The following is a 14171-nucleotide window of genomic DNA, read 5'->3' as shown; positions in this document are numbered from 1 at the left end:
TACACACACACATATATATATATATACTAGTGCTTTACATATATCATTGGAAATGTCTTTACTAAAATTTAAACTACAGCAACTAAGCTGTATACAGCAATACTAAATTAATTAGCCAGATAAACACAGCATATATTCTATATTACAGCTAAGCAATAATGTATGTGCAGTGGACTGATTAAAAATCAAGCCAATACAACTATCAATCCTAAAATATGATAAATAATTAATGTTTGTTAGTCAAATGGATTGCAGAATTATAGTACACAATTTGTTGTAAAAATATTTTAAAAGATGTATTTTAATAAAGCACCAAATCGGGGCCGCTACTAACTCACATACACTACTGTTCAAATGTGTTGGGTCAGTAAGATTGAAATATTTTTGAAAGAAGTCTCTTCAGCTCACCAAGGCTGCATTTATTTGATAGGAAAAAAGCTAAAGCAGTATTTTTGTGAAATGCTATTGCAATTTAAAATAACTGGCTTCTATTTTAATACAGTTTAAATATATTTACAGCAGCCATTACTCCAAACTTAATTGTCAAATGATCCTTTGGAAATCATTCTAATATGCTGATTTGGTGCTTAAGAAACATTTCTTATTAATGGTGAAAACAGTCCTGCTGCTGCTTAATATTTTTGTGGAAATCATAGGATTCATTGATGAATAGAAAGCTTTTACCTTTTGATTTTTTTTGTCCCATTACAAATGTATATACTATCACTTTCGATCAATTTAACACATCCTGCCGAGGAAAAAAAGAAGAAAAAAAAAATCATACTGGCCCCAACTATTTTGCACAGTAGTGTCATTTGCAGCAAAGTATTTTGTCTTTTTTTTTTGCTTGAAATACATCAGTTCTTAAAACTTTACAAATACTTTTAAAAAGTAACTGAAATATCTTTAGTTTACAAAAATCACTTGAATCAAACTGAAAACCACTGCATCATTTCACTGTCAAACCAAAGATTTATATCCCAATAATCAAATTACTATAAGGTGTTGAGGACTCTTCTGTAATCTACAATAAATACACAGTTTGAATGTCAGAATATTTATATTTACAGACAAAAGCCACACCTCAGAACAGTAATAATAATAAAAAAGATGTTGCAACTTAAATGAATTTTTGCCTTGGTTCACCAAGCATGACGCCACCCTCTTTCATGGCTGTCCAGAATGTCTGATTCTGCAGTGAGGAAAATAATGGCATGAATTAGTCTATACATTTTCACCATTAATGTATAATACCTAAAAAGTATTGAAAAACTCACCGACTCTGATCGAAACTTCCACGGTACCTCTCGATAAACAATGCGTGTGATGCCTGCTTCACGACACCGCTGAGCAAGCACCTCACCTACGGCACTACAAGCTGCTACAGAGCGTGTGGAGCCCAGTTCACGCTTCAATGCCCACTCCTTCGTGGAGCAGGACAGCACTGGATCTACTGAGTCACTTGAGTACACCTCAGCTGTGATGTGATGCTGTGTGCGCCTGAACACCAACCTGAGGGAGGACGGTACAGAACAAAATAGCATCAGTTCAATATTCATGCACAGAGTACATTTGTTTTTCTATCTGGAAAAGGCTTTTAAAGCAGCACCATGTAACTTTTTCTGTGTTCAAAATTTGCAAAATGTATATAATGAGCGAGTACATCATGAATTCATCTTCCAAACCGCGTTTTTGTCTTATTCCGAATCACTACGGTACACTTATAATAAGTACTTATATTTGGACTATTGTAGCCTGGTCGGGTCGTCACCGCTGCGGAGTAACACATACCTGCGTGAATCGCCATAGACATAAACTTAGAGAAGTAGCTCCGGTTGGAATGTTCTTCCGCGGGATGTGTGCAGTTCTGTTTATTAACCGCTAGAGCGCCAAAAGTTACATAGTGCTGCTTTAAGATGCTGTTATTAGAGCTGTGGTCAGCAAAACTTTGTAGATGTTTTATTATTCACATCTAGCTCTAGACCTTGGGATGCTTACAAACCTGTGATAATATTGTCTAGAGGGCCACACTGTAGCCCAGCCTCGATCCTTCACTGCCAGGGCCATCTGTTCCAGGTTTCTTGGGTTTCGGTTAACAAATGTTTTACTGATGGCTTCATTATCACTAATCACTGGTTCTGGCTCAGGTGCTGTCTGACTGTATTTCCGAGCTGGTGGGAAGAGACACATCATAAATATTGTTCATGAATTAAATCTACAGATTCCTTGAGAGGTTTAAACCATGTGATGCTGTTGTATTTGCTCACCACATCTGTGTGTTGAAATGGAACCGTCTCTAATTTTTAAGTGCAGACTATTTGAGTTTATTCTGGATTATTTTACACACAGACACACATTATTTTGTATGTGGAGGATGTGTGGAAAAAAGATAGCTGTTAAAGAGCTGTTCAATGTAAAACAAATAAAATGATGAACTATTTCTGTCAATCAAATAAATGATAATGATGACCAGACCACTGAAACTCATTTGCACAAAATGTCAAATTCCCTTATATGAACTGTAAACGGAATATTTTAAGTGAACGAATTGTTCATAAGTCATCCAGTTGTTATATAAAAAATAAGATCGTTTTCAATTACATGTTAGGTATGATAGATCAATTTTGCTGGTAAAAAAAGAAGAAAAATAAGTCAATTTGGAATTTCAAGAGGGGGAACATTTTTGAAATAGTTAAGGAACCTTTCTGATGAATGGACTCAAGATTCGAGTCACTGGGATTAATCAAAATCATATTAATATTAAATCAGTTGTTTTCTTTTGTTGTTATCTTATTTACATTAGGTCAAATAAGGATTTTTCTCTGAAATTAGAAAAAAAGAGATACTCACTATAGAGAGCAGATTGTGTCTACAAATCTACTGCTTTAAACTCGTTCGGTGTCGCCCGTATTAATGTAAACACATGCAGCAGAGAGTAAACTGATATAGTTGAAGGGTCTAGATCGGTTACTTACATGATTGACAGTGAATCCACGCCGCTGCAGCCGTAGATCTCTGACATTGACCCAGCAGCGTGCGAACACTACGGCAAACATCACTGAACAAAGCCATTTTACAGCTGTACACAATACCTTTAATTCTGGTGACAAATTATAGTTGTTGTTTCTGTACAAACGGAGACAGCATGACCCTTCGTATATAATTAAAACGATTCTAGCACTTTCTAGTGCGCAGCCATTTTGATGTCACACTAAAACTGTTCCGTGTTTCCGAGGAAAGGTTGGAGTTCACATGGGTTCCGCTTAGAAATCCTTAAAAATAACGAAAGTTATAACATTCTCAATAATAATAATAAAAAAAATCAATGAGAAGGAGACTTACGGTATTTAATGAAACATTCGTTAAGATCCTTAAACCACAATTATTAAAATGGTAGAATAATCAGTTATTATTATGCTGTCCACAAGATGGCACAAGTACACTTCATTCAAGTAAATAAACCTGCTGTATCCAGTGCTACACTAAAGTAATAAAAAGTGCCATCATGGATTTTTGTCCACGTATTATGGTAGTAAATAAAAGTACATACAATTAAGTTGAAATCAAGGTTTAGTAGGCCCACAGTCAGATGACTGCACATTTAATAAGGCAAAATAGCTTATTCATTAGTTTAATAATTTGTGATGAACCGTGTGAATCAACATACCCTTACACCTGCTGGTGGAGTTCATTTAAAACATATACAATGGTTCAAATTAAATGGTATTTTTCTCTCACAATCTCCAGCTTATTATAGCCCACCCCTACATTTTCAGGCAGCGGTGGGCTCACCTCTGGACATTAAGGGATTTTCTGCATGGCTTGCCATTTTAAGTTGTCCAGTTGGTTTGTGCTGCACTTTTAGCATGCTGTGAAGAGGCTGTGCCCCTAGATACAATAAATGGTTCTCTTGCTATTTGAACAAGCATGCTCCTGTAACCCAAAATCCTTGCTCTCAGCAAGAGCTACAGTCTAATAACATTGAGCACTTTATACCCATATGCTCCTTCAGACCATTAGAAACCTTACATTTGGGGAGGGGTGCGCAGGTGTGCAAATCATGACCTTACACTCTCCATTATCTATTGTTTCCCCCCTCCTTTTTTATCAATTTCCTTTTCATACATCCATAGAGATTGTTAATGAAAGGATTTCTCTGTCCTACATAAATCCCGCCTGCAGGAATATCCAACTTGAAGGACCAAAGACAAATTACTTTACAACTGTACATTCACATAAAAACAAAAACAAAATATAACTCTCTCTACTGCAATAATGTTGAGAGCCTCAAGTGGAAATAGAATAATAGAATGAAACAGTCTAGCATTCCAGGTCAATAACTTGGACGTGATGTGTGTCTATGTATCCATACTCATTCACACAAGCACAAACCTTGTCTCCTACCTGCTCCACAGCTTCATATTGACAGAACTAAAACTGAAAATCAATGGACTCATTAGATACAAAAATTTAAAGGTTTGTGCAGAACTAAGGAATAAATGTTGAATACAACCTTTCTTTCAAGATCTTTTGAGAAAAATAGAATGCAGTGTGACACAAAACATATTATTTATATTATTCAAAATATTAAAATTGCTGTCATGAGGAATCAAATTTTCGATCACAGACGTGAGGCGTCTTCTTCTTATTGCTTTACGGGGGGTCGCAGACTTATAAGCATGGGCGGCGCTAGGGAGGGGCTAGCAGCAGGGGCGTGTCTACGTGGTGGCCAGGCAAATTTCAGGGGGGGCCGGTGCCACCCCTGGCCCCAGGTGCCCCCCCCTACCAGATGTCTTGCCATAGGCTTGTTTTTAGTAAATTTCTAATTTTAGGCGGTTTCTATAGTGTGATCTTAATGACAATGTTGAGAGCGCATAATGTTACGCGATCCATGTGCACGAGGACGAATCTGTCCACTCCCAAGCGGATTTCCTTCACTCACACAGAACTGGACGTGTGCTTTTAATATACATCGTTCCGCAAACACAGGAAAGTAACAGTAACCCCCTCAGCACCTGAGAATTCTCTCAAAATTCTCTGGCGCTGCCCCTGCTTATAAGTGCATTACCGCCACCTATCTATCTCTCAAATGGACCATTGACATGCTATCTACAATCTCAATTAGGAGTGTCAATGGTCCATTTGAGAGATAGGTGGCGGTAATGCACTTCTGCGCACGTCTGCGATCTGCCGTAAAGCAAGAAGAAGAAGACATGTCACGCACCGGCTAAAGAAGAAGACGCCAACGGGCTTAGGACAGTTCAGACATTGCAGTGAATCAGAGGTAAAAAACGATATAAATACTGTTCAGTTTCTTGCACAGACCGATCGTTTCGTGTCTTTACACATCAATGTATCGTCACGAGCCGCAGAGTTTAATTTGGTTTTGTTTGTGTATGTTTTTGGACTCTCAAAGCCGTGATTCCCATTCACTTACATTGTATGACTGACAGACTGCAACGGTTTGAGTTAAAAATATTAGTTTGTGTTCTACTGAAGAAACAAAGTCACCTACATCTTGGATGCCCTGGGGGTAAGCAGATAAACATAAAATTTTCATTTTTGGGTGAACTATCCCTTTAAAAACTATATTGAATCTGACAGCAAATCCACAGACCCTTCACAGAGCTAGATAAAGCACTCAGTTCTGTCATTCATTCCACATGCAAAGTTGTTGTTTCTTAAAGATGGTGCAACGTTGCCGTTCAAAAGTTTGGGATCAGCAAGATTTTTTGTGTTTTTTTAAAGAAGTATATTTTGCTCATCAAGGCTGCATTTATTTGATCAAAAATAGAAAAAACAGCAATATTGTGAAATATTATTACAGTTTAAAACAACAGTTTTTATTTTATTTTATTATACTTTAAAATGTAATTTACTCCTGTGATGCAAAGCTGAATTTTCATCAGCCATTACTCCAGTCTTCAGTGTCACATGATCCTTCAGATATCATTCTGATTTATTATTAATATGCTGATTTATTATCAATGTTGGAAACAGTTGTGCTGTTTAATTTTTAATACAATTAAGCAAAAAAAAAAAAAACTATCAACATTTTTTTAATACAGTAAATGTGCTAATTTACTGTCAAACACTCAAACAGATTTGAAGATAAATGTTAATCTGAACACCAGAGGTCATGTGTGACAACTACACTTCTCCTGATTGTTTCAAACATTTCACTACTCATCTTTATCACCTTTCTTCTTCATCATCACTGTATCAGATGAGCCCTCTCTGGCTCTCTCACACTGATTGACATTCTCCATACGATAACACATGCCTATCTAGATATAAATCAACTTCAGTCAGTATAACTAGGAAGAATGAGCTATTATTCACAACAAGGTCATTTACAACACTTGTGAGAAAACAAGCGCAAACAGTGTGCCTTAAATGTTAAATACCATTCATTAGGCCTATATTATTAACATAATGAACCAAGGTTAATTTTTTGTAGTTAAAGCGCTTAGCATTTTATCATGCTCACAGTGAAGGAAAGAGCGATATATCCGAGGAGAGACGTGAATGAGGCTGGCTGCAAAACAGAAGTAACACTTGTCTGGAATGTGTTGGAGATGTGTTGCTATGCAACAGGGATTCCACAATGGTTACCCAGACATGGTTTGACTGTGTAGATGATGGTGTGGGTGAGGAAAAAAAGTGACACAGCCTCCCACATCACCACACACACACACCTCAGCTCTGACTGAAATGTCAGAGCGCACACATACACACACAAAACACAGTGTCACTTCAGGAAAAATCTGATTCATATTCTCCGTACGCCTCAAAATATGATGTTTTCAAAAATGGAGGTTAACTTCTGCATGTTCACTCATCGGCATGCATATACACAGCAACAGTTCACACAATAAAAATATAAAGCCCTATCGCAAGAATGTGGATATTAAATCTAGAGGTGTTCAATGATCAATAACAACCTTTAAAAGACCCCATTCAACTAAATCTTGTGAACATTCCAGCAATGCCCTGCGATCAATAAATGAACAAAGCACAGTTTTGCCAATGTCCTCTGAGTGGCAGTGTGTCTCACAGAGCGTCTTTGAGCTTGACCACCTGTTTAAGGATTTCTTTTTTATTATGTTTGCAGTGATTTTCCAGCACACTATTTCAGTTTTTAAGAAGAGAAAGCTGCTAAATAACATTCAGTATGCAGGACAAAAGAAAGGTGTTTTCAAAAATAGGGAGTTTACTTGATTAAACATACCTTTTTGTAATAAAAAATGTTATTGCATATATCAAATTGATACTGTTCATGAAATATAATGCAGAATAAATGATAATATTGTTTTATTATTCTAGCAAGTAGTATTTTTTTTAATAAAGTCAGAAGTTTATTATGCACTCTCAAAAAGAAAGATACAAAATCTGTCACTAGGGTGGTAACGTTTCAAAAGGTACTAGTACAATGTACCACTTCTGTTCTAATATGTACACTTTTAGTACTAATGTGTTCTTTAAAAAATATATTTTTGGCATTTTCACCTTTTATTACGATAGGACAGATCAGAACTGACAGGAAGTGAAGTGGGAGAGAGATAGGAGGCAGGTCCCATCCCAGCGACAGCTTTTTTTATCTTTTTATTGTAACTTACAAATAGTGTTGATAAAGATATTGAAGATTGCTTCCTGTTGCAGTACACAGAATGACCACAAGGGTCGAGAATAACTGGAGACTGGCTTTGCATTATGGAGTTCAGAATCAGAACCCACTGAAAGGAGGGAGGAAAGGTTTTTCATGGCATCTAAAGAGAATGGAATTGTCTGTTGAAGCATAACATTGACTTAGCCAATCACAATTTTGTAGTATTATGGACAGGCTATTAAAATGCACAGTGTAAATCAACAATATAGTCAAACAGGCTGCTTGCAATAATCGCATGTGAAGAAGCATGAACCTACATATGCTCACTCTGTCGTTATTGTTTGTATGTTTTCCATGACTAGTTTCCACATTTTAATCTTTTGATCTGGGAGTTTTGATTTCACAGATGCTGTGTTCTCTGTAGCCCTAGGCTACATATGACTTCCATTATTTATCATCCACAGTCAAAAGCCCCTGAGAGAAGGAGAGGCAGAGAGAGAAAGAGAGAAGACAAAGAAAAGCTCCACATCGCTCCTCATCTCTGTGAGCCTTTGATCCACCTCCAGAACTCAAGTTTTAAAAGAGGGAAGGGATTCAGTTTGCATGTCCCATACTAACTCTGGCTTGAGGTACATTAGCTCAATAGTATAGAAGATTTCATATTTTTGGCCACCACATAAAACAATAAACAGATAATCACACCAGCATTTCAGTGAGCATTTGATTAATTTTATATAATCACAAACATATTTAAAAAAAAAAATGTTGTTTGTATTTGATGGTTGTGATTTCCTTTAGATTCAGAACTAAAAATTACAAACCCAAATATGTTTTGCGACTGCTGGAACCAGCATAATCCAAAATTCCAGAATTCGATTTTATGAATGTGTCTTCAAATACAGGCCATTTCTTTGCATTTCTCAGTGGTTTTCTGAACCAACAAATGTCTTATTTTAGTATCATTGAGATTTTTTATATAATATATTGAATTTGGTTTGTTTTTTATTAGGTTTGTTTTTATTTTTGTTTTTAATTTTGCTTGCTTTTTGTGTGTTTTAAATTTTTTTAATTATCTCTCTATATTTTTTGTTTTTTTCATTTTTAGTTCATAGTACATCAAGTTATACTAAAATGAGACGTGTTGCCATGGCAACTAGCAAATATATAAAATACATTTGTAATAAGTCAGAAATTATAAAATATAAAATAAGGCTGATATAAAATATGTTTAAAAATATTTTATTTCAGTTAATGTTTATTTTACTTGAGTTTTAGTTTAAGTTATTTATAATAACCCTGGTCTTTCCTACTGCATCTCAAATGATGCGTCTATAATGTGTGGAAATGAAACTTTATATAATATTTTTTCCCCCTAAAAACCCACACATTTTGCGTAATTTTCAACATTATTATTACATTTTAAATATTCATTTGACTGGAAATGACATACAATAAAAATAATCACATTTTCTTTATACATCACATCTTATATTTCATCTAAACCTTTTTGTTGTAACAGTTGATAACCAAGTAGCTGTCAATACACACTAATAGAAAAAACAAAGTTTTTAGCAGTAGAACTTTTTGTTGTGGAAATGGTAAACTGAGATAAAAATTTCTCAAAATAAATACTGCAATTGTTTATGTTTATGTTATCATACTTGTAACAATCAATATAGTATGACGGATTTTCATATTTTAAGATCTACACATAAAAGGCATTACATAGCAGCAAAATGGTATGGCATGGTAAAAAGTTTCCAAGATTAAGTTGACCTTCATATAACAAATGCAAAAAAACCAAAACTGATTTCAGCATTTTTGCAACTTATCATTTTTCTTTTCCCCTTTATTTTACAACCTGCCTCTGACTGTCAAATATATTTGTTTTTATTTTCAAGGGAAATAAAGTGACATACCAAAACATAACCCTTATTTACGAGTGTTGTGGAGGGCGAAAAGAGAGACAAACATGAAGGCTTAAAAATGAGCGGGAGCTGTAATGAGGTAAGTGGCCACTTGTGCTGCTCCCCGTGGAGATGACCCAGTTAAGAGTTTGATCATCCAGGTGTTAGCTATGCTGCCAAGCCAGCTGGGAGGAGAGGAATACTTCATCACTGTCATGCCTCTGCACAGAGAATACATTTACCCCCCAATAAACACTATTACCACTATTACCGACAGTCACTGTTAAAGGCTGCACATTGTTCTCACAGACAGAGCTGCACAATGACTGCAAAATGATTTCTGTGATATATACATGAACTAGAAAAATTACCTCATAATGCATCTGGGTGGAGATGACTGCATAACTATACTCAAATAGCTGTACGATTACGTTAATGTGAACTACTGAAGCTGGAAAGTATGGGAATGAAAAGTTCCCAGTAGTAATTGAAATACAAGAAGAAAAAAAAAACAATTGATATTTTCCAGGAATATAGATGTCCCAGATTTCAACAGATAAAGAGCATAAACTGTTCAGGATACAAACATTGATATACAGTTGTTTCTCTCTCTCTTTTTTTAATATAAAATTTTTTGTAATGTTCTTTAGAATGCAAGACGTCATATATGGTGTTGATGAAATGATTCATTGCGTCCTGTTGTCATTGAATTTAATTTCAAGCCATTAAAAGTCAGAAGAGACATTTCAAGCTTATAAAAAGTTGTTCTTGCCAGGAGTCGATTGTATCTTAGATCTGACAATGTGCCAAGAGACCTAGTAAATAACTTTGCACTTAACCGTCCTTTACTGAGGTCCAGCCAACTGCAATCCATTGCCAAAAATAGTGCCTGTGAAATTAAAACACTTAGATCTCAATGTTCCCTAAAAACAAAGAATCTAAATTTAGCACATGCAGAGACCAGCCCTTTAGATGTCGCTGGATCAAAATGTTCATAGAGATTCGTAGAGGGATATTGCCGATATGAATGACAAAGTCTGATAAATACAATAAAAATGTAGCTTCTAGAAATGGTGCTGTGCCTGGTGCCTTACTTAGGCTCCATATCCCCTGAAATAAAGGGGGCAGGCGTGTCTCTTGTTAAGGTTGTGTAACAATACTGCCACTGAAATAGCCAGTGGCTGTAAAGCACAGCTGATGCCCTGCCAGACTGAGAAATGCCTTTGGCAGGAAGAGTGAAATAAAGCCTTTCATTTTAGAACTCTATTATCCAGACAGCCCGATCAATCTCTCCTGGGCTGGGGAATATAGACAGGAGTGTCAATCCATTCAGAAGTGGCATAGGCAAACAAAAGATATATTCAATCCATTTTGAAATCCTTTTTCCAGTTACTAAACATGGATTGATTAATGTGTGAGGGAAGCATTTGCATTTAAAAAGGGTTTCAGAGAAGAAAGGATCGCAGCTAACATGGTCATAACATTGTACAATTTGTACTTCTATACAAAGTCGCACCCTCCATAATCTGACTATTGTTATTCATTTACAAGTACTGGTAGATCATTGGACTTGGAGAGATTTTCAACACTGTAGCTTTCTGAATTCTACTAAAATCGATTGAAAATTGTGTCAACACCAATATATGGCTTTTCACACCTGAAAATGTTAACACTGGGTTATTCTAAACCAGGGTTCCTCAAATCTTGCCCTAGATGGCCAATGCGCTGCAGATCAAACTCGCCTACCTGTGATTTTCTAATGATCCCGAAGACATTGATTAGCATGCTCAGGTGTGTTTGATTATGGTTAGAGCTAAACTCTGCAGGAAATTAGATCTCATGGACCAGATTCGTGGATCTCTGTTCTAAACATGGGTAAATGGAATCATCGGTTATCTTGCTTCAGGTTTCACACTACTCTTAATTTACCCGGGGTTAACAATTAATCCTGGGTGTTCATAAACTGACGTTTCTCACTGTACTGTTCTTAAACCCTGAGTGAATATTCTTGATTGAATATTTGTGCTGTCTGTCACTGATTGGACGAACACAGAACGCGACCTGTTAACATAATGCACATCTCATAATATGATATGTAGTTTTTTCCTGAAAGGACTTTTCAGTGGACTATAAAGGGAACAATAAAACGGCCTCTTCTTCACTCCTGTTCACCTGTTTTCCATCACCATTTGACATTTTCCACTCAAACGCTGAAACGATTGTGCAAAATATGTTTTCAAAACCACTTCAGCACAAATCCGCCCTGCAGCCAATTTTGTTGGTTAAGTGGTTTGTATAGGTAATCATCACTGTGATCTACATGATCAATGAAATCGTAATGGTGTGTGCTCAACAAATCAAATTTATTTGCGTGAGTAGGGGTGTATTCACACCAGGAAAGTTCGCTAGTTCACTTGCTTTGGTCCGGACCAAAAACAATATTGATTTTTGTTTTGCTTTCACACTGCCCTTTTTGCAAGTGAACCAGAAATTGTAAACAAAACCACACATGTGCTAAGGTCATCCATTCATTGGACAGAAATTCTCAAGCAGGGAAAAGCAGGAAGTGCAAAAACAGGCATCTTATGTGCACCTACCATGGAATGCTGACAGTGGCACTGTGCAGAAGACGGATTACTCTGACTACAGGAGCCTGTTAACTCAAAACATTTAGTGCTTTCTGCAGTCGGGTCGGATCATGTTCACACCTTAAAGTTGAAAAATTTCAACTCGAGCAGAAAATTTGCATGACGCATTGCTGCACAAGCTAATTAGCGCTTATTGACACGCCAGGTTGTATCATAAAATGTAGGAGAGCATTATTATGTTTTATTCGCACAAGTGATGCAAAAAACATCCCGCGAGTAATTTAGAGTGAATATTCGCTTCGCTTTAGGTGTGCAGTGCACACACCATTAGAGTTGGCTAAGGGATGGAGTTAACGCTGAACTGGTTCAGGGGGAAAAATCATACAACTACTGCATATACAAAGTGTGGTGTTTCATGTGAGTATAAATCAAATGACTGGCAGTCAGTTGCTAAGTATCTAGTCGTAACATTTTAACACTGCATCGTTTCACATTGCACAAGTTTGGCAATGCAATGCAAGGTTAACAATGCAAAAGCAATGCTCGCCCTGCTCTGGAACAGGGTTTCATAACTCCAGGAAAAAAGCGGTCCTAACCCTGCTTCTAAATTTCAAGTTTCAACCTTATCTTTACCCGTAGTTAAAAGCAGGGTTTAAAACTATGATAACTAGTCCTATGTTTCTCAGGAGGACATAAAATGTTGTCAGCAAACGTGAAAGCATTAAAATATTTCCCTTTAAGAGGCTCCATACTCACCAAGTCTAATAACAAGGTCAAAACCTGGATCATACCAATATAAAAATGTGCTATACTGAACCAATTTCAGAGCATAGTCTCTTGTGATATCTGACACTCATTCAAGAAATAAGACAAAAATAATGGGAAGAGCAGCTTTCATTACTGGCCTTGGACTGAGACAGAAGACCTTATCTGACTTCCTCTGTGTCTGCCATTCCAGGGTTCATTAAGGTGCACCATAATTGCCATCACAAAGATATGCAGCATCTCTCTGTCTAGGTGCCCCTGGGTTAAATTACACATCACATCACAAAATGTCTTCTACCTGATCTTCAGGATGATTTTGCACCTGTGCTGTGTTAGTATATTTATAAATATTGCCTAGTGGTGTTATGGAATACTAGATACTGATTAGTCAATCATGGCGCCCAGAGGTCATATTTCCTAATGTTCACCGTTGTCTGTATGAATACAGATGAACATAGCCTTTGAAAATTACAGTCATAGGCCCATTGTTGTGGTGCTCGTCTTGTTTGTTCATTGTAATTATTATTTTTTCTTAGTGGAAACTTTTACATAATATACAGTTGTAGTTAACTCAATTATGCAGTTAATTTCAAATATGCAATTAATCCAGCAGGAACTAATGGTTGCCAGCCACAGTATTGGGGACCAAATACGCACACAAATTGACCAGCACTATAAAAAAGATGACAGATTATTCTCTCACAGAGATTAATTTGGCTGTGCATACTTGACAAACTGCCCAGACTAGATTAAGTTGTGACAGATGAGGTTACTAATGTTGATCCAATGAGGGGTCATGAAGACTGGAGAGAATTATAAAGCTGACAAATTAAGAATTAAGCTTCCATCATCAAGTCTCATTAAATGCTAATTGTAAACTAATTGTATTTGTAAAGTTAATGTACTCATAGTGAGTCAGTTTATGGAAACTATTATATTTTCTATTGGTACCACAAACAAAATCCATCAGAATTAATAGGCATATCCATAATATACTGAAACAGATGGCAACATTAAGTCCCATAAAAACATAAGCCACTGTGAAAAGAATGTATTTCAAAATAAAAAAATCTATTTTTCTGATATCTCATATACAGATGTATAGACTCTGAGCCTTTAGTATTGAGTTATGAGCACGAATGTATGTATTAAATGACAAGACAAGAACGCCAATCAAAATAACTCAGCCATGGAAGATCATACTGTAAAATGCTAAAAAAAAAACACTGGGTTCACTGCAAGCCTTTGAAGCAAAATCATTCATCTCGTGCTGAAGAGAGGGAAAGGAGCCAAGAGCCATAG

At 36.4% G+C, this 14171-nt stretch overlaps 1 protein-coding gene across 1 annotated transcript; it reads right to left on the bottom strand.

Moving 5' to 3' along the window:
• Positions 1 to 1012: 1012 nt before the first annotated feature.
• On the bottom strand, positions 1013 to 3227 carry LOC107669109 (39S ribosomal protein L18, mitochondrial-like). Its single transcript, XM_016461231.1, has 4 exons — positions 2976 to 3227; positions 2003 to 2171; positions 1278 to 1512; positions 1013 to 1192 (listed from the first exon to the last, which is right to left on the bottom strand). The coding sequence occupies exons 1-4, from the start codon at positions 3070 to 3072 to the stop codon at positions 1121 to 1123; spliced, it is 573 nt and encodes a 190-aa protein (XP_016316717.1). The 5' UTR covers positions 3073 to 3227; the 3' UTR covers positions 1013 to 1120.
• Positions 3228 to 14171: the final 10944 nt, after the last annotated feature.

Source organism: Sinocyclocheilus anshuiensis, unplaced genomic scaffold (genome assembly GCF_001515605.1).
Source record: "Sinocyclocheilus anshuiensis isolate Anshui unplaced genomic scaffold, SAMN03320099.WGS_v1.1 scaffold124, whole genome shotgun sequence".
Lineage (NCBI taxonomy): Eukaryota > Metazoa > Chordata > Actinopteri > Cypriniformes > Cyprinidae > Sinocyclocheilus > Sinocyclocheilus anshuiensis.
The sequence above is the reverse complement of the archived record's forward strand: the minus strand, read 5'-3'. Positions and strand labels throughout refer to the sequence as shown.

Bases quoted from the DNA above. Each gene is read 5' to 3' on its own strand.
- LOC107669109 (XM_016461231.1), bottom strand. From the start codon at position 3,072: ATGGCTTTGTTCAGTGATGTTTGCCGTAGTGTTCGCACGCTGCTGGGT. The intron at 1,513-2,002 runs GTTTGTAAGCAT...GTCCTCCCTCAG, and splicing joins TCTAGACAATATTATCACAG to GTTGGTGTTCAGGCGCACAC. The intron at 1,193-1,277 runs GTGAGTTTTTCA...TCCTCACTGCAG, and splicing joins GGAAGTTTCGATCAGAGTCG to AATCAGACATTCTGGACAGC.